This window comes from Vidua chalybeata, chromosome 5, assembly GCF_026979565.1.
Source record: "Vidua chalybeata isolate OUT-0048 chromosome 5, bVidCha1 merged haplotype, whole genome shotgun sequence".
Taxonomy (NCBI): Eukaryota; Metazoa; Chordata; class Aves; order Passeriformes; family Viduidae; genus Vidua; species Vidua chalybeata.
This window is the reverse complement of record NC_071534.1, coordinates 7,555,168-7,575,734: the sequence shown is the minus strand read 5'-3', so window position 1 is coordinate 7,575,734 and position 20,567 is coordinate 7,555,168. Positions and strand designations below refer to the sequence as shown.

Below are 20,567 nucleotides of genomic sequence, written 5' to 3'. Positions count from 1 at the left end.
TCTGTTTGCTCTGATATGTCGAGAAGAACATGAAAGTATCATATTAGGCTATTTCAGCGAAAGGAAAGGCAAAATAAACTCTGGAGTAAAGGGGCTGTTTTTTCCTAGGCATTAGGAAAGGAGTGTAAAATTGTCTTAATAGATTATATTGTGTGCACAGTAGTTCTGCTCTCGCAGGCTGAAACCTGAGCTATGCTGGAGTTGTTCTGTGATAAAGTGACTTACCTTTCAATTCAGCTGAAATTGAAAAATGCTAAACCTATTGTGGAAAGAGCAGGGTATGTCTTCTAGAAATAGCTGTCAAACAAAAAGCTCACCTGGCCTGTAGTGTCACCTTGTCTGTAGATATTGCAATTCTTTTTGTGTGTTTTGTGGTGCATCATGATTACATGGTGTGCCATGATTGCCTGTGTCCTTAGAGCTGTTTTATTTCCTAATAACTAATAGCTTGTACTGCAAACCTCCCAGTACCTCCCTCACAGCAAACAGAAAGGAGGGGCTAGCTGATCCCCACACTATGCAATAAATGTTCCCATGTTACCTGAGAGTTTGGCTGACTTTCTGGACTAAACTAACTGCTTGCAGATAAAGTTTGGTGATAGCTGATTTTTTCAGGTGAGTCATGTTCCCAAATCCTTGCCCTGTAAATGATATTAGACTTCCTCTTCAATGTTGGACTGGGATTTTCCCTTTTAAATGATCCTTCACTTCTCCACTACTAGCTGTGACCCTCTCATAGAAGGGATGGATTTAGGCTGATGGTAGTTATGAGGGATTTCTTCTATTCCTTCTTGCTTTGTGGCCATAGAGGATCTGTTCCTACCATAAGTTTCCCAGTTCAGAAGACAAAACTGCAGGTTGGACTTAAAGGTCTTTTCCATTCTGAACAAAGTTATGATTCTGTAAATAAGGGGAAAGAGAAGGAAGTGTTTGAAGGAAAATTAGCAGAGTATTGGCAAAACACCCACGAGGAGATGGAGACGTAGTCGAAATTATTTGAGGCATCATGTAAATCCTGGGGAAAGTTATTGTATCTGTTATGATTGTCAAATAGTTATGCTGGAGTACTTGCTGAAAAAAGGTGCATGAAATGTTCTTGCTGGGAGGCCAGTGTTTCACTGTGGGAAAGCTTTGGCAGTGATACAGGACCAGCAAATTCTGGGTCTTTACTGTCCCTGCCTCTCATCCCACTGCTGCTTCACAACACCCTCAGCAGTGCTGACACAGCTCTTTCTCAAGCCACATCATGAAACAGTTCAGTGTGTTTGTTTAATTCGCAACATGATCCCACAAGATTTCTTCCTGCACATTTAAAGGGACAAGAAAAACATGGTCTGAGTTGCTAAAGGTAAGAATTTCTAGAAAACCTTAAAGCTACTGCCAAACCCTCTGTGTTTAAGCATAGTGCATTTTGGGTTTCATAAAAGAGAGCAGCAGATAATTGGGATGAGTTTCCCTTGTGAATACACTGCATTGATTGTCTTATGCTTGTTGTCAGAGCTGAAGAGAATTGAAATTAAGGCTTATGAATGTACACATTTAATAAATTAATTTGCCCGGGCTCTGTCTTGGGCAAACTACAGGTAGTCTAAATCTGGAAGAATCAACCTGCTATTAGAAAATTTTTCTGTCATGTAAAGATGATCTAAGAATTTCATTGTCATCTGTGGGCATTGCTGCTTGGTATGGTGATTAGAGCTGCTAATAGCTTTTATGGAGTGTTTGGCACCTGGCAATCCCACAGCCAGCTGGGAAGCCTGGCAGTGCAAAGGTGTCTTTCTTCTACTCTTCCTTGAGTTCATAATTTGACTTCTAGGTCATAGGTAATTGTTTTCATCTTCTGTCACTGTTTCTAAGATGATCTACTTGTTCTCTGAAATACTTACATTAAATTCTTTCTGTCCTGCTAAACACTGTGACTTTCTAACCTGAATTTGAATGCTGAAGTCTACTGAAGGGCTTGAAAATCTACAAAAATGCCTGGCTTTAATTTGTAAGAAATGGATCATCCAGTCTCTTTAGACTTGATCTCTTTATATTCTTTGAAGTTGGGATACACAGGATCACTCTATTGCATTTTTTCTTCAGCCCCTCAGTTTGTATGTATTGACAGCAACCATTTTATCCTGTGTTTCTAGGAGATTACAGCTAGATCAAATAATTCCTGAGTAAGTATCATCTAAACAAGATTTATTTTTTCTCCCAGCACAGATCACCTACCATCTCCTTCCTGTATCTATGCTTAAACTTCCTTCTGTCAAAAGACTCAAGCTGCATTCCCAGACGTGATTTCTTTCCCTTCTGGTCATTAAGGAATGTCTTCCTTGCAGGATATCTCTGCCATTCAGTTGTTAAAATCCAGGTTTCTTGGACTGTGTTCAGTATAAGATCAAAGAGGAGGGATGTGGTGGCAGTCTCCCAAAACCTACACTGGCTTCCAGTGCAAATTAAGGCCACCTTGATGCACTGTTTATTGTGGCTTCAAACACCTTTCAGATAAAACAGGCATACTTGGGTTCTACTGTTTCTCTGACTGCCACCTTTTTTTCTCTTCTCATTCTGTTGGAAAGGGGTCAAGAAAGAGAATTGGCAACAATTTTAGCAGAGTATCTCTGTGGGCTATGAGTACTCAGCCAGGAAAAAATTTCAGGAAGCCAAATATGCTGAGTTTCAGGCTGTTTTGTACTGGCAGGGGTGGAGGGGGGTGAGGGGGAGGGAAATATGTTGTTCCTAAAATAGCACTTTGTGCTACAGAGATTTCAGGAACTAAAATTTTGACCAGAGTGAAACACCTCTCCCGCTTTGTTTTTTCTTTGCTCTCATGTCAACAGAGAAGTTGTTTTATGCTGTTAAAACAGTAGAAAAAATACTGTTGCTGCTACCGTGTACTAACACCTACTACTTTCCTAAGAGGTGTAGTTGAGTGGGAGCCCTAATCTGTGTGCAGATTTTAGTTAATGTCTCTGTATTGCACTGAGTATCCTGCCTTGAAGACTGCTCTGTCAAGGTCAGTGTATGTTTTGGCTGTTAATAACAAACCTTTTTTCTTTCTTGTGGCAAGCCTAGTGGGGTTACATGCTACTTCTAATGTCCTTGCCCAGCTGAGCTGTGTATTTTGGCAGCAACTTTTCAGCCTGGCAATCTCTGTGTACCTCATGTCAGCCCTTCCTAATAAGATTCTAATCTGGATCTAAGATTAGCAGGAAGAAATCCAGGATGAGGGATGGCCAACAAATGTCACAAGGCTTGGAGAATGTGGACAATAATTCAGTTGGTGACACCAGCACAAGCCTTTTGGCTGCTGTTCAGAGAAGCAGGGATTTGTAAAAGTTGCTACACCGAGTGACTTAATGTTTATTTTCACAGCATCTCCAGAGTTTGGGCTGAGGACAGACTGATCCTGTGATTGCAGAGATCCAGGGAGCTAATAGACCTGGCTTAAGATGCAGGTCTTTTGTATTTCTGTTTGGCACAAATTAATTAAGAGAGGGAGACGTGGCTTATTCTGAATATCAAAGTTTAAAATATACTGAACAGAGAGGTTTAAGATAGAATGTGCCTGCTTTGCATGTTTTCTTGTGATGGAGCTAGTGCTTCAGAGCTAGTACCATTTGTGTGATATTTCTATCTTCAGACTGGGCTTTGTCTACAGGATCATGAGGTCATACAAAAGTTAGAGAGCATAATTTCTTGGAAAAATAAAAATTACTTAGAAAAATTGAGTAGTAAATTATTTTTTCTCAAATGATAAGGATAAATTGTTCCCTTTGGATGGGTCCTAAATATCTTCACTTCAGCACATAGCAATTTCCCGTCCCTGCAAGAATGGAAGGGGCTTAAAAAAGAGAATAATCAGGAGGGATATTTGTTTTGGTACCTCTCTGTGGTCCATGAAGCTTATGCAAATATACCAACTTTGTGTGGTCCTGTGAGTTTTCAGGGCATGCACATACTAGTCCCTCCAGAGGCACTACCACCAGATAGGCTGCAGGGATTGACACTGGATTGTTCCATGGGATTGGGCTTCCTGAGGCCTCTGAAGTCGGCACACATACCTCATTTTCAGGTTTAAAATCATCTCAAAATTGAAACTGAGTCAACTTTACTAGAAATAAGAAGGATTTCTTTATTTTGTTTATTCTTCGTTTTATAGATCAAGCTAGGACCCAGCAGCAAACTTTGTGGATATTTTTCTTTATCATATAATTAATATATTGTTAAACATATTAAAAACTAATTAAAAGCCTTTATTCTCTATAAGAACATGGAAATTTTGAATGCAGAGCTCCTTAAGGGTGAGAAGGAAGTTTGTGATTAAGGCAAACCTGTACACTAACTTCAATCTGGCACTGATTACAACAGGATTATTCAAGTACTTTAAACTTAATTCAGACTTTTCTCAGATGTTTAGAACCAAATCATCATTGAATTTCTTCTTTTGATTCCCTGCTTGAATTTCAGTGCACAGGGAATGTGTTAGATGACATTGGTATAGGTCTGACCATCCTTTTCTGATGCTGCACTTACATTTTATCCATTGCTGGTTGTTTTTGAACTTCTGTAAATGTGCCTTGTCATCTCTCATCAGCTTGTCTTCTAAATATTGGAGAAAAGGGGGAGAAAAGAATTGGTCCCTTTTTGTGCAAAAGGAGGAAAAGTTTTCACTGTGCCAGCCAAGAAGCATTTTCTTTTGACATTTTATTGTCTCTTCTTTCTGGAGAAGTGTTTCAAAGGCTCCCAGTGCTGCAAAGTGCTCTGCTGCCTCATTATTCAGAGCTGCTGATGTGAAGAGGAAAAGTTCCTTAATGTAGCTTTCACTAACTCCAGGGAATTCTCTTTAGTTTCCTCTTCCTGCTCTTTTCTCTTTATCTGAAGAGTAAATGTTTGTGTTTCTTGGAGAACTTAGGGCAGAAAAATCTGCAGGCTGTGCCGCCTGTCTTCCACAGAAACCAGGAAGATTCTAGACGTATATTTTCCTTGCAGTTCGTGAGAAAATCTAATTTGAAGGATATAATTTTGGTCTTCTAAGTTTGGCTTCTTCCACCTATAGTTATAATTTCCCTCCTGAATCCACAGTTTTGTCTTTTTACTCTTGAGTGAGTCACTGCATGGCAAAAAAAAAATCTAGTAGCAAACCAGAACCCATCAAGAACCACAACAACAACAAAATACTTCTTAAAATTAACATATGTGGTCGATAATGATGAATTTGTAATACTGTAACAACTACTTTGATGAAATCAATGTATCTTACAGCATATATGGTGTTTCTTGCTGTTGTGCTCTTTCACTTGTGAAATGGATGTTGATTCTGATCCCTGTTGTAATGTGTAATGTGACCTAAAGAATCTCAAGGAATTAAATACAGCTCTCCAAAACACCAAGAAGATGTTTGGTTGGCACTGCATCATTAATTCATTACCAGCCCCTTAAATGGCTGTGTTTCTGATAATGGGAGTAATAAAATACTTGTTTACATTGTTCTCTGGGGTATTTCAGAGATCATTAATTAAAGTGTATAAAACAAGGTTTGCACAAATACAGTACTGCATTTAACAAAGCATTTTTAGCAGCAGGAAGAAGGGATAAACATTGCTGTGTTACTGGTGAAAGATTTTGTGAAAATGTTCTCAGTAGAATGAGTTCTGCATACTCCTAGCTGAGTTTCAAATAAGGGAAGAGCTGATGGGGTTAGAAAAAGAGGTGTTAATACATTTATAAGTGCAAATAACACCATTTCTGTGTTTTATTGATACCTTCTTTAGAATCTGTCAAAAATTTTAAAAATCTGTCATAAAATATTATGGCAGTGGCTGTCAGATGCCAAGAAATGAGAGGCTCTGGGTCCATTTCCTATTGAACTCTGTCCTGCTTGACCAAAACCTGCTTTGATCAGCACCCGTGCTAGCTGACTGTGTTGCAGCTATCCACAGCAGGCCAGTTGGCAAATTCCACGAGAAGGGTGGATTTTCCAAAGCATGTGAGGAGACCCTTATATGTGTTTTTTAATTTTGTTCATCTATTGGGCTTGGTGTTGAGGAAACTGTTTTCTGGGAGAGCTCCTTTTCCACTTCATCCATGTTGCAGATTGCCAGGATATTTCCCAGGAGTAGTTTGGCTCCGTGTGTTTAGAGATCTCAGAACTACTTGAAGTTTGAAGCTGGTGTGGGTAATTCTGGATGTAGCATGGTGAGGAGATCTCTTGGCTTGGCACTCCCAGTTCACTGTGAGGTGCCTCCTGGTAGAAGCTGAATGGAAAGTTCTCCCAAAACACCCTGACTCAGATACTAATCAGAGTTCTACAAACTCTCCTCCCTGCTGGTCTCTTTCTTTTTCTTTTTTTAAGGTACATTTTGCAGTTGCAGCATCCAAGACATGTTCACCCTGTCCATGCTCAGTGGTTTCCTTCAGTTTTCCACTTTGATCAAACAGTACTTTACTCTGTCATTACTCTGGAAATCCTAGCTACCTTGGAGCTTTCTCTTAATACCTGATTTCATTGGCCAGTGAAGGTTCTGGCTTAGTTGGGATGATTCTGTATTCCCTGTCACAGTTTCCACAGAATAAGGCCTGCCTGCATGCTGTGCTTGAGAGCCCAGTGGAAAACAAAACTTGCAAACTCTTTGGATAATGTTTGCTGTTGAAAGGAGCTGAGGTGAAGCCAGTAGTCTCGCTGGGCATGTCATCTCTTAAGCTTTTATTCCCTGGCCCTGAGCTATCCCACATCCTCAGGAGAAGCAGCAGGGATCATCTGTGCATGTAACTCCATGGTTCTCTTGCTAGAAGCACTATATCAAGGATTAAAGAGGTTGGGAGTGCATCCAGACAGGGACAGTCAGACAAAGCAGTGGGAAAAGTCTACCCAGAGTGGTGAGGTATAATGGGAGGCAGAAATATGCAAAATCTGGGACATGCCTTGTGTCTCACTGGCTCATATCTTAAGAACTTGTACACGTTCTAATTTTTCTCCATTATACATAGAAAGTCTATTTTTTTTTTTACTGCTGTCTTTTTCTTCTTCTGCTGCATCTCTCCAGAAGCCCACAAGCCCCATACCATTGTCTCCATTGCCCCTTACCAATGCTCCTACTCTGGATCCTTGTGGGAGGAAGCAGCTTCCTAGATTCTCCTCACTGTGATTTCTTGCTTTTCCAAGGGGGGAATGAGGTGTTTATCAGTCCATCATATCTGCACAGTGAGAGTCATGACAAAGCAATAACCAGGCTGGACCTGCTTCAGGTCTGCTACTGGAGCTTGCCCTTGCACCTTGTGCTGCCTCGTTATTCCAGTGCCAAAGACTCCAACAGCAAATCTGTCAGTGTGTTGTGATTCTGATTCCAGGAGTGCCAGAATTGTCTTCAGCAAAACAGGGGATACAGGGAGTTACTGGAGACCTGGTCACAAGTGCTGATTTCCCAGCTTGCTGTAGAATTAGCCAGCTAGCAGTATGCAATAACCAGTGTAAAATTCCCTGTGGATTTCCTGAAATTAAGTAGGCTATGGTCACACTTCTTCCCTGCTCCTGAAGGGTTCAGTCATGCTCTGGACAGAAAAACTTTGCCAGGTGCTATCAAATACTCAAAGCCTAAAAGATAGAGAAATGTGGGGGGGGGAAAAAATAAATTCTTTTTGTTTGTATTCAGCCTGAGGTTTGGGTCAATGATGAGGGAAAAGGCAAAACTGTTGTCTTTCCATTGATAATGTTCTCTTTCAGGTCAGTTAAAAAAAACCCAATGTGCAGGAATCTTAAATATTTGGCTTTGGAAGTATATGTCTATATATATACTTTGCTATGAAATTAATAGTATAGATTCTCACATTCATCTGGTCATCCTTCTAAGACTCTTCTTAGAAGAGTGGGAAATATTTCAAGCATTTTTGTCTTTCAGCTCCAACACAAGAGTAGGGTTCTAGACTGTAATTCGTAATGAAACCCCAGTATAAAACTACTCAGACTGCTGAGCTTGGCTTCCTATTGGAAAGAAAAATAATTACAGTTATTTAGTTAAGCTTAAATCTGTGCCTGAACACAGCAGGTAATTTTTTCTACTCTGTTAGATCTGAGAGCTAAGGTGTGAAATGGCATTTTAGCTTGCTGTTACAGGACTGCAAAACTTCTTAGTGCAGTCACCACAGCTACTGTATTATCTGAACTCATCAAGACATTTCTCTCACAACATGCCAAGAGCTTCTCAGCTGATAAGTAGTTTCCTCTGTCTTATAAGGAAAGTATGAACAAATTCGGATGTTATGGAGGGATAGAGGAAAGGGATTATTTGCCCTGTTACAGCTTACAAAAGTTCACAGTGTGAGATATTCCATAGCCACTGCCACTGAGGTCTTGATGACCCAAAAATCGATGAGGCTCAAGGAAAAAAGCAATGGGCAGATTTTTGTCTGTAACCTAAAAACAGTGTGCTATGCATGTACTGCACAAGAACACACATATTCCTAAAGAAAAGGCTCCAGTGAAAGACTTTATGCTCTGGGAAATCCAGACTGAACTGGGGTACTCTGTGGCCATCAGAAACTGGGAATGGTAAATACATGTATGTTTGAATCCCTACAGCTGTCTTGCTTTCTTTCAGCTTGTATTATTCAGCCAAATATTATTTTGCATTTGTTTTGAAGCTTAATATAAACAAAAATATACACTTTTAGTGATATATCTGCATTGGAGTACAAAGCTACTTGAATTTTCTATTTACATATTCCACTGGACATAGCTGTGGGGAAAAAAGTTGTAAAATAGAAGAGTTATGGCTTAGATAATTGTTTGTTTTTAAAAGCATGGTCATTAGGAGGGTCATCATTTTGACCATATTCCTGTACGTTGTCCTCAGTTTCTTCTTTTTTTGTTTTCTGCAGGGTTTTTTGTGTTTGTTTTTTTTTTTTTTTTAAGCTTTTCTTATGAAAGCATAGAAATTCAGTTTCAATTGATTTCATTAAGACTTTGGAGTGTTGTGCTTGTATATTTACCTGACAGGAGCTCTGGATGAAGTGACAGTAGAGAAAGTCTCAGGAAGGCAGTCTCTTCAGCATTCCATGGCATAAATTTACTTATTAGATAATGATCAGTGATATTGGTTTACTTGGATCAATATTGCTGTCGACTCTAAATGTTGAGTGATCTTAGACCATTCTTCTTTATATCATGACAGTGTCTTTGTGAAGAACGTGGTTGCTGAAATCACATAAGTATTTGCACTGCTGCTGTCAATCACCACTTCATTTCCATTGTTATAGAAATGTAGGCAGTTCTTAGGCACCCAGTCCTTTTTGGTGCCATTATGGGATAGTTTTCTATGAGTGCTGGAATGTGGAAATTGGTGGGGAGGTAGTAATCCTGCAGCTGCTGTCTTTCAGAGCAGCTGTGCTAGTTGGACTTTTCCAAAAGTGGGGCTTGGGAAAAAAACCCACCGAAACACCTCAGCCACTGGTTACCCTCAAATTGCATGTGAGTATTCTTAAACTGGCTCAGCCACAGAATCATTTAGGTTGAAAAATACCTTAAAGACCACTGGAGAGAGAGACTGGAGGGTCTTGGTGGCTGCAGAGCTCAATGTGTCTCTGCAGTGTGCGAGTGGGCAGTGACCCCACCCCTGTGCTGGGCTGAGCCCCCAACGGGGAGGGGAGGGGGGGATTCTGCCCCTCTGCCCTGCTCAGGTGAGACCCCCCTGCAGAGCTTCCTCCAGCCCTGGGCCCAGCACAGGAAGGACAGGGAGCTGCTGGAGCCAGTGCACAACAGGCACCAAGATGATCAGAGGGATGGAGCAGCTCTGCTGTGAGGAAAGGCTGAGAGAATTGGGATGGTTCAGCCTGGAGGAGAGGAGGCTCTGGAGTGACCTTAAAGCTGCTTTTTAGTACATGAAGAAGGCCTATAAGAAGCCTGGAGGGGGACTTTTCACGTGGGTGTAGATAGTGACAAGGGGAAATGGCCTTAGGCTGACAGAGAGTAGGTTTAGATGGGATGTTAGCAAGAAATTGTTCCCTGTGAGGGTGGTGAGGTCCTGGCACAGGTTGGCCAGAGAAGCTGTGGCTGCCCCATCCCTGGAAATGCCCAAGGCCAGGTTGGATGGGGCTCTGAGCAACCTGGGATAGTGGAAGGTGTCCCTGCCCATGGCAGAAGGTTGGAATGACATGGTCTGTAAGGTTCCTCCCAGTCCAAGCCATTCTGTGATTCTGTGCTTCTAACACTGCCAAGTCCACCGCTTAACTGTGTCCCCAAGTGCCACATCTACACATCTTCAAACACCTCCAGAGTTGGTGACTCCACCACTTCCCTGGGAAGCCTATTCCAATGCTTGATAATCATTTCAGGGGAAAAAAATCACAAATGTAATAAATGCTGGTGCCATTATTTTTGATGGGGGACAAGGATGAGTAGTGGAAAAGGACAGAAAATCTTTGTTAATATGTTAGCTGCTGGATCCTAATAAGAAGTTATCAACTGAGATGTCTAAAATAAAATTAATTTGCCAGACAAGCCTGTTATCACACAGAGTTAACTCCTGACTTCACTGAGACCTCCCTTGTGCAGTGCTGGGATGCAGAGTGATTGGTGTGCAGTGGGTATGGCAGGGGTTTTGATTTAGGGTTTTGCGACAGGACTGCTGGTTGTAGAGATCCTAAGAGGAACAGCAAGAGGAAAGTGGCTGTGAAGCGTGAATTGGGGAATGATAAGGGAAAGGATTGCCTGCAGAAAAGCTCTGATGTAGGATGTCTGCCTTTAATTATGCTGAGGCAAAGCAAAAAACCCCTTCTAGTTCTGATCTATGCTTTGATCCTGTAACCTGCTCAATGGCTTTGCAACAGCTAGCTTTAAAAAAAGGGGGACAGTGGATACATATACTGGATTATGTGATGCAGAAAGGGGCCTGCAGAAGCTGCACCTTTGAAGTCTCTGGTAGCTGCTCTTCTTACCAGATGGATAATTAAATAGGGTTGAGGCAGAATGCATTGATATTTGGGCTACTGAAAAATACTTGTTCTTTAAAATCCTACAGGACACATGTAGGTATGTCCTGAACACCATTGCCTTGTCTCAGCTTTAAAATGTTTGCAGGCCTGTTTTCCTTAATTTTGGAGAAAAAAACATAGTGAGACTGATTGAGACTAAATAGGTTTCACTAAAAAATCAAGAATCTCCTCCTGCATTGTGTTGCATCAGTGGCCCTGCTGTTTTCTTCTTTTTTCTCGATTTCTTTGTAGTGGTCAAACAGTTTGTACTACTTGGGAGGGTCAGAACATTTGTGAAGCTGTGTAGATAATGCTTAAGCAATCTGGAAGTTCCAGCTTTTGCCCACATCTATCTTGGGGGCAGGTCTTTGTCCCAGCAGCCACAATTCCCAGAAATTTTCATGTCTGTCTGCCTGTCACGTAGCGTTCAGCAGTTTGCAGGATCCGGCTGTGCATGCTGCTTGTTGTCTCCAGCTCTTAATTATGCTGTCACACTTCCCTGTCTCTTTAGATTTAACTGCTATAAATTAAAATGGATTGCGAAACTGGTGTGGTTTTTCAAGGCATGAAGGGTTTCCGGGAGCAATGAGTTTCTCCTTGCGTGTTGCTTCTTGGGGATACTGTTACGGATTTGAATTGCTCCTGTTGGCAAACAAAAAATGATTTGAAATGTATTAGCTAGAGACAAGTGATTTAACCTTCAGGCTTCTAACAGCAACATTTATATTTGTTGTAAATTGCTTGAAGCAAAATCTCTTTTGCAAAGAGGATTATCATCAGGAGTTCAGTCTGGGTGTAAATGTGCCCATCTTTGAATTGCAGGGTTTTATTTCTTTATGCTGCATTAGCTTCTATAGTGCCTGTACAAAGGGTAGATTATGATCTTCCTTTTAATTCTGTAGCTAAGTGAGAGGAGTTTTATCTTTATTGTTGCTGTTAGGTGACATTAAATAACTGTGGAAGTTCAACAAACCATAAGGAACTCTTAATTTTTCTGTAGAACAGCCATTTTATCATCCTCTTTGCTTCATTTTCTGCCACCAGTAAAATCTCCCTGACTTCATAGGCTACACAAATCTCTCTGTGCCTAAAGACCTTTGGTAATGCATTATGTAACTTCAGTGCCTCCTTGCTGGTACTTTCTGCTTGTTTGTGTCAGCATCGCTGTTGTCACAAATGGTGTGCAGTGTTGAACTACAGCCATTTTCTGCTCTGATTCACTGTTGTTTCTTACTGAAAATGCTTTAAATCCAAAGGCTCAAATCTAAGTTAATTCACGTTAATCCTTGTTGAAACGTTGGTCATTGCACTGGAACTTTCTGGTCGTGAGTTTGGTCCAGAAAATGAAATTAAAGGAGCTAAGTGACCTTCTCCTGCTGTTACTGAGGAGCCAGGAGTTAAGTCAGTATGATGTAAAACAAGTCACTATTTCAGCTATTTCTAGCATGCATGGTGTGTATTTATTTTCTGATGATTAAACAAGAAATAAATGCTTTCAGGAAAAAAAAACACATATTGGAAATGATTGCTTTTATGTATTACAATTACTTGCCTACTTTGGAGAGTCTCTGTAATACATCCTGGGACAAAATGTAAAAGAGAAAATAATTTTATGAAGATGTATTGTTCAGGCATCCCCAGTGTTCAGTCCATTTAAAACTCATAAAATAATTAATAGACTGAGGAAGTAAATTGATGAGACTGAAATAGTCTGTGCCCACTTTATATTGCTTTTTCTGACCTCAGCTATACATGTTCTCTGAAGCAACAGGAATTTTTCTTTCTCTATGTGTTCAGGTTAATTATAACTCTTCTAGAATCCTGATTAAAGAAAACTGCCTTATGTATGATTGGATATTTTCACCCAAGAGGAAAAAATTATTTTCAGAAAGTGGCCAAAAATCATTTTGTCTTAAAGGACTCTTGCTGTATGTAGTTTTTTTCTAAAACTTACTGCTTGTGATTAAGTGTAATTTTGGTTGAAGCTGGTTCATTATGTTGAATATGATGTCTGAAAGACTTGTCTGAAGAGGCTGATCCTCTTCTTTATGGAAATTACATCCCTGCGTAAAGTTGTGCAAGAAAAAGCTCATCAAAACAAGGAGACATCAGAGAGACCATTTTTGAATCTGAATATACATTTGTAGGCATATAGTCCTTTGCTCTTGCACAAAGCGAATTTTTTTTTTTTTCCATTTTATGCAGTCAAGTTGAAAAGACAAATATCTCAACAGATAAGATTCTGAAATGGCTGCTGTCCTGTTTGAACAGGGCAGTGGTCCAAGCCATACTGAAATACTCACCTCTTCCAGTCCACCTCCATTGCTCAGTGAGGTTCAGGTCCACGTTTCCCTTCCCACCACTGTGGCTCTGGTAGCAGCCGACTCTCTGCGTCACACCATTGCAATCTGGATGCAGATTTGGCATCACCAAAATACATGAAAGCTGAGGATGTGGAGTAGTTGTTCTGTTAAATATCAGCTCAGTTGTATCTGCTCTTGGTGGGGGAAGTTCTCCTGTGCTTTTCAGCTGAGGATACAAGGATTGTCTTTTGCAGGAGGGAAGTATTAGGTTGGTAGGATTCGGATTCCCACCTTTCCCTTTGCTTGTCCTTTGGCACAGGATCATGGCTTTGTTTGTAACGCAGCACTGTAGCTCGTCCTTTCTGTTTGATCCAGAGGAGACTGAGAGGCAGCAGTACCCTCAGAGCAGCTTGTGCACTTGTGTCTGCAGAAGTGCTCAGTGGGATTCCTGGCTCCTGGGTTTTTCATGCTCTGGCTGGAGATGAGTCAGCATCAGAGAGATTTGTGCTGCTGCAAAGATGCTGCCCTCAGTAATTCAGGTGGCATCAGAGATTACTTTCCTGCTCCAGTTAGTGCTTGAACCATCTGAGTTGCCTATATATAGTCACTTGAACTGGGCTTCAGGAAGCTCTTGCATGGGCTTTTCTCCACAATTCAGTGGCTTTCTCACCTCCAGTCAGATTTGGAAGAGCCAGGAACCTCAGCCTATGAAATAGTCTTTATCCTTCTTTACCTCACTAAGTGTTGTCTCCCTGCAACTTCTGACTATAGTTCAAGTAGTTCTACCAAGCACTTAATGCCTTGTAGTTTAATTGACTGGAAAATAGTCAGTGCTCAGTATTGGCTATTTATTCCTTAAGATGAAAGGCCAAATATGACCTTCTGCAGGAAACAATTTGAGTGCAAAAAGCCAAAAAGGTATGGACGTATTTCTCCCCAGTTTGAAGTAGACCTCCAAAGGGTCAGGTCAGCAGGCATTACTTGGGTCATACGCTTTGACCTCAGAAATCCTCTGGTTCCTTAAAATCTCCATACGTTCTTCAGTACCTCCTTTACAAAGGCCAAGCAAAATCAATGAAAACAGAGAAAAATCAATCATACTCTTAAGAATATTAAAAAAAAATCAAAAATAGTTGTACAAAATAAAAAATTCAAAATTAAGTTGAAAGGAAAATATCTTAGCAATCCTGAATATAAACTGGAATCTGCCTTTGAGCCTGGAATGCAATAAAAGCCTCTTTAAATTTGCTTGAACAGTGGAGATTCAGGGATCTGTCTGAACATACCAAATTGCATCATTCTGACTTTTGTATCATGATCTCAAAATATGAATTTGTTTGTGTGTATTAAATCCACATATTTTCTTTCCTGATAATTAACGTGACATCAGATGGGTACAAGATTTTTATAATTTCTTCTGAAGCTCACTTAGGAAATAGAAAAATAAATGTACTGCAAAGAGACATGAATCTGCTCCCATAACAGGCAAACACCATCTCATTCTTCGTGGCTTTTTATTGTGAATGAGGCTGAGTAACTGGATCCAACTCTGAAATTTGCCCTACTAACTCTTAGGCTGCCTAACTTGGACTGCTTTATTGTGGAAGTTGGGATTTTTCTTCCCTTTTCTTTTAACCCTAGGAGGATAAGCCAGTGGTCAAGAGTACCAGCAGATTGCCTTGAAAGTTTGTTTTTTGAATTGCTATGTTTGGTACTTCCATTTTCATCATACAGGAATGGCTTGGGAGATGAAATTTTTGGGTTTTTTTGGAACGGTCTCAGACTAGATGGAGAAGAACTGTCAGTTATGTGCATGTAGTCCTTGTCAGAAATGCTTAATGAAACATGGCTGCATGGTTAATTATAGGGACACTTCAAAGTAGTGTGATTTATTTACTTTACTATTCTAGCAGGCATTGAACATCTGGCCACAAGAAATGAAGCCCTTTTTAGATAACTGAAGCAGGGAACCCAAATGGAACAACATAATAAATTGATGTCTACACGTGGAAGCCTTTCACGGTTATTTGTGCAGTAGTCTACAATTCTTAAGGCAAAGCAGCAATGCTTAGTGATGCGGGTTGGAAATGCTCTCTACTTCTGCAGTGTGGGAAGGAGAGTAACTCCTCTGGTAATCTCCAAGTTTGTGGTGCTAACTACTCTATAAATGTACCATTTTTTTGTGCAGATATGATTTTCTGGATACGAATTCAAAGCAAGTATCCAGTGGCTGGAAGTGGTCCTTATATTTTATCTTTTTGTTTCCTGTTGTTCACTGGGATTAGTATGGCCTCTAGTGACTGGAGGACTTCTCTCCTTCATTTTTCTACATCGCAGGGCATGTGTCATGTCAAGTTTGAGATCTTTTGCCTTCATCTAGCTAAACTACAACCTTCTTCTGGCCCTACACACTTTTCACACACTTCCAGGCTCTGCAAATTCCTGTCTTCCAGTATGAGTCAGTTTTTCTGAACCAGAACAAGATGTGACATTTTGTTATAAATAAGTTAATTATCCAGCAGTTTTAACCTGTTGGTTTAACTTCCCAAGTGTCCAGCTCTTTAATAAGAACAGGTTTTTAATAGACCTCGATGAGCCTTCTGTATTCATCTAAGTAACAATCTTGACGACATCTGAAAATAGGCTAATAACCAAATTCCCTAAGCCAGAATACCCACAGCTATTAGTTTGTAAAATAGTGTCCCTGAGATGTTATTCTGCTTGACCCACTTTCTAAACTGGATTCTACACCTGATGATTTGTTGTGGATAAAGAAATCTGGGGATTTTCGTTTGTTTGATTCTGAGTGCTGTGGTCCCAGGCAGCACTGGGAAAGAAAAGTAATATTTTGTTAGACTTGACTCCCTAGTTTGTGTCTCTGAAGTTTCTGCTGGAGGAGGAGTTTTTCTGGGATACTTGAAGGTCATCGTTCTGGTTCTTGAGTACATGATTGACAGCATTCTACTATTCTTGTTTCTTTTTGTTTCAAATTCAGTTGGCTTTTGTCAAAACATTTACTGGTATTTTTCATGAGCCTTTTCCTTGCAGTGTGTGTTTTGCTGTGATCTGCCCCACTTCAAAGATGGTTGTTTTGCCTCTGTTAGTCTAATAGGGGAAGAAAGTCTTTTCTAAGAGGATTCAGTCCAGATTTGTTTGCATTTAATCAACTTAAGAGTTTGAATCAGGATGGCTGGGAACATTCAGGCCTGAAACCATTGCATCTAATTAAAATATTTAACTGGGACACGTCATCTGGGAGTCTGGGATCCATGTCAATGGATCTCCAAAGGGGAGCCTATCACATCTACACTCCTTAGAGTGAACTGGGATAAATTCTGGCCATAACAGCTCAGGAAGGGTGGCGAGCTTCATGTGGTATTGCAGTTGTGCAGAGCAGTGTCACTGCACTGTCTTCCATGAAGAAGAGTTTTCTTCATGGTGTTATTCCAAGCCAAGGCAACAGGAAAAGACTGAGCATGTTGATGAGTGATGGCTGACAAGGAATGCTGCAGGCACAGTGGAATTGAAGTGGAAAACACAGCAGTGTTTGTGAGGAAATCTCTTTCTCCTTTGTCTAGTAGGGATAGCTGCATATCTTCATGGCTGCCACTTCACAGTAGCAGATAAACACTGTTCAGCACTGCAGTGAGCATCTCCTGCTGGGAGCCTTGGACAGCACAAGCTGTGTTTGACCTCTGTGTGCAGCTGTGGTGTCACGTGGAGGATAAGGCTGAGCTTGATTTTTTTAAGCTTCTCAGATTTTTGTGGTTTATTTTCGCAATAAAAACATTTTAAAAATTGCCATTGACTGAACTAATTTGAATTGACATAGGTGACTTAAAAGGTTATCCCAAAAGCCTTTAAAGCTTTATTTCTGCATTTTCTCAGGTACCTGCTGCAGGAAGGGACAGAACAAGAAAGCACCATGTCTTCAGTCTCAGCTTATTACAATGGAAAGACTGTACTTATCACAGGAGCTACAGGTTTCATGGGCAAAGTACTGGTGGAAAAACTTCTGCGCTCCAGCCCTGAAGTGAAAGCAGTTTATATTCTTGTCAGGCCAAAGGCTGGACAGTCAATGCAAGAAAGAGTGGCCAACATGTTGAAATGTAAGGTAAGTTCATATGGTTTATTCTGGAATCTAATCTGAAATCCATTTAGCTGGGTGAAGCAAAGGGCTTCTGTTTTACTCAGTTAATGAGGAGCAAAAGGCTGACTTCTGCTGTAACAGCTGTGTATTTTTGCTGTGTCTAAGACAAACAGCCAAAAGCATTGTACCTAAACCTGTATATGTCTGATTTTGATGGGTGCCACAGCATTTTACACTGTAACAATGTCATCTTTTTAATTCCCTTTTTGCATGACCTCCACCCATGTGTCTTGATCCTGTTTAGTTTGCCATCCCAGTGAAAAAATCTCTAGTGGCAAGAAGGATGTCAAAGCCATTTGCTGTATTTAATGTAAACATTTGTAAGGAGACACTGACTTGGCCTGAGGCTCTCAAGATTCTCAATATCCTCTGGATCTTAAGCCAGTGGTGAGGTTGTGAACTTGCTCAGACTCCTCCAGCTATGACAAATGCCAGAGTTCAAGCTCATGCCTAATACTAGTCTGAATTTGTATATAGCCAATGTGAAATGAGAGGAAGGGACAGATCTGGCCCTAGCAGGCAAGGAATTACTTGCAATTAACCTGAGAAATGTCAACATATCTTTATGGAGTATTGGTCTAAAAGTTTGAACAAGACTTGACTGGAAGATTCCTTCTCCTTCTGCAGAAGTTACAGGTAAAATAGGTGACTTGGACACAAGTAGGTCTGGCAGAAAAGATGCTTTTTTCCTTTTAATGTTTAGAGGCATTAAGCTAGGAAAATCTTAACGTATGTCCAAGAACAGAGCTCGTTTGGTTTTGGTGTGTTTTTAACAGAGGGTAGATTGTTTTCATATTCAGGAAAAATTGTGAATAATATAAAAGGAAACAGTCACATTAGTTGATTTTTGCAAGACTTCTGTAAGGTTTGTTTGTATTTTATGTGTAAATGCTGCTGGCTTATCTCTTCAGTTGGGCAGCACAGCTTGGAGGTATTATTAGCTCTAGGTGGGGTTCCCTAGTAGCTGTTTTATTGTTGCAGCTGTATTAGATGTACCCATTTTTCTTCCTAGCATGTGTCAGCAGTTTTAGACTTGCCAACAGCAAACAGGACCTGATAACCTCTCCTTGAACTTTTGGCAGCCTGCTCCACTGTGTTTCAAATGAACAAAAGGAGAAGGCAGAGCTCTGAGTTAGGCTGCTGCAGCCTTGGGAAGAAAAAAAAACTTTCACAAGTCATCCAGGTCCTCTCAAGGAAAAAGGTGACTTTCTGATGCCGATCATTTTTAAATTACTCAAAAATCCTTGCCTAAGGCATAAACCCTACTCCTCAAAGGTGTTTGCCATGTACAAATGTTGATACCCTTGGAGTTTTTTTTTTCTAAAAATGAAACTGTTAATTCCACTAGATATTAATTTAATGACAGATGAGGAGGGCAGGAAACATTATTCTTAATTTTTTTGTAGATCTTTTCTAGTTGATCACAATCTAGAGACTGCCCTTTCATTTACTGTTTAGGAAATCCCTGAGGTGTATAACAAATAAAAATGCAGCAAAACTTTGTTCCAAATCTTCAGGCAAGATTTGCAGTTGAAATTTCTCATGATGATCTCTGATGAGATATATTGGAGTAAGCACAGGGAGCTTCAGAATAAAATCCTTTCTCTTATTTATGTGTGCTATTTACGTGTACCTTTATAATTTCTAAACTCTAGTGAATAATTATTCCTTTTCCCCACAAACTACTGATTTAATGCAGAATAGTATTTGTAGGTTTAGGAGAACATACTTTATTTCTTCTTTCATATCCTACCCTGTCTAATCTTCTCTACTGACCCATGCATGACACATTCACTTTGCAAGTAACTCCTTCTTCCTTTGCGTTTAGCTTTGACCTAGTATTGTCTTCTGGACTTTCTTGTTTGCACATCCAGAAAGGAAGTATTCCAGGAACCAAAGGAGCAGAGAAATACAGGTTGCCAGCTTCTAAATATTCTAAGCAAAGAGATAAAATGAGTATTTGGGATGAAGTAAAATCAAAGTGAAACAGATTGGTTAAAATTAGTTGCATAATGTTTAGGTTCTTCAGGTAAGGTCCTCTGACTCCTGATTTTTGGTAGTACTTAGAAATATTTTGAAAGAACTTGCCAGGAATTTTAATCCCTTTTCATATATCTCTGTGAAATTTGTGTGGCTTTTATCATTATATCTACAGGGCTTTGAACACTGAGGTGTCACATTTGTGCCCTGTCTTTTTCACGGTGTGTACATGTGAATCTGCTGGAAGATGACTCCTGTTAAATAGAAGAGCAGTTGTGGGTTAGAAAAGGGTGATACAGTGTGATTGGCAAAATAACTTAGTTTGTGCTTTTCAACAGTTGGTTACTTGGAATTTTTCAACTTCTGAACCCAAGATGGAAAGTAAAATACAGAAAATAGTCTGGGCATAAATCAGAATTCTTTGACTGCATTCTGTAGCTGAATAGGCATTGAAATTTAATATAAGGCTGCTTTCCTTAGTAAAATTAGTTTTACATGCAGGTGCATTAGGACATTAATATTCAGTGTATAATGAACAGATACTCAATTATCTCAGCATCAAATCCAAAACAAGCATGGTGACCTTGCCTATTTATGAAAGGAGATGTTCTATTTTCCAGCAGCAAGTCCCTAAGGGAATCAAGCTATTACCCTGTGCTTAATGAAATGCCATGTCTGCCTTGCATAGAGCACAGCTGTTCCACAAAAAAACCTGATTTTGCTATGGGCTGCTGCCTGGATGTAGCCAGAGATGTGGATCGTGAGGCAAAGCCTGACAGGGCTGTATAATCATTAGTTGATGGAAGATGTGTCTTTATCAGAGGTAGGGAATTGCTTCAAGGGGCATTTTTTGCTGTCTGATCCCTCTGTGCACAGAAATAGGCAGGAATGCTTGGAAGGGTTGTCTTGGATTCCCTGGAGAGCAGTTACTGGGCTAATGCTGAGTCACTGTAGCTTTCCTGTTGTCCCTGGGAGAGCAGAACATTTTCCATGCCCTGCATGCAGTGAACCAAGGCCACTTGCTGCTGCCAGGCTGTTTCTCAGATATATTTGTTCAGTGTTCCTAATTAGAAAGATCAGACAAAGTGGGGAGTGGAAAAATCTCTTATTAATGTCTCTGATAATTCAGAGAGAAAATGGGGAGGCTGTGAATGAGGCTGCTGAAAATGGGAATT

The 20,567-nt window shown here is 40.3% G+C and overlaps 1 protein-coding gene across 5 annotated transcripts in view; it reads left to right on the top strand.

Moving 5' to 3' along the window:
* The window catches only part of LOC128788558 (fatty acyl-CoA reductase 1-like), a 121,369-nt gene that overhangs the window by 41,722 nt on the left and 59,080 nt on the right, over positions 1–20,567 (top strand). For 4 of the 5 annotated variants that reach the window (XM_053943684.1, XM_053943688.1, XM_053943689.1 and 1 more), the window contains exon 2: positions 17,151–17,376. In XM_053943684.1, coding sequence (XP_053799659.1) covers positions 17,188–17,376 — 189 coding nt within the window. In that variant the 5' untranslated portion in view covers positions 17,151–17,187. Of the gene's footprint in view, positions 1–1,292; positions 1,349–17,150; positions 17,377–20,567 lie in introns of those variants that run through there. The other variant, XM_053943687.1, reaches the window with a different exon arrangement.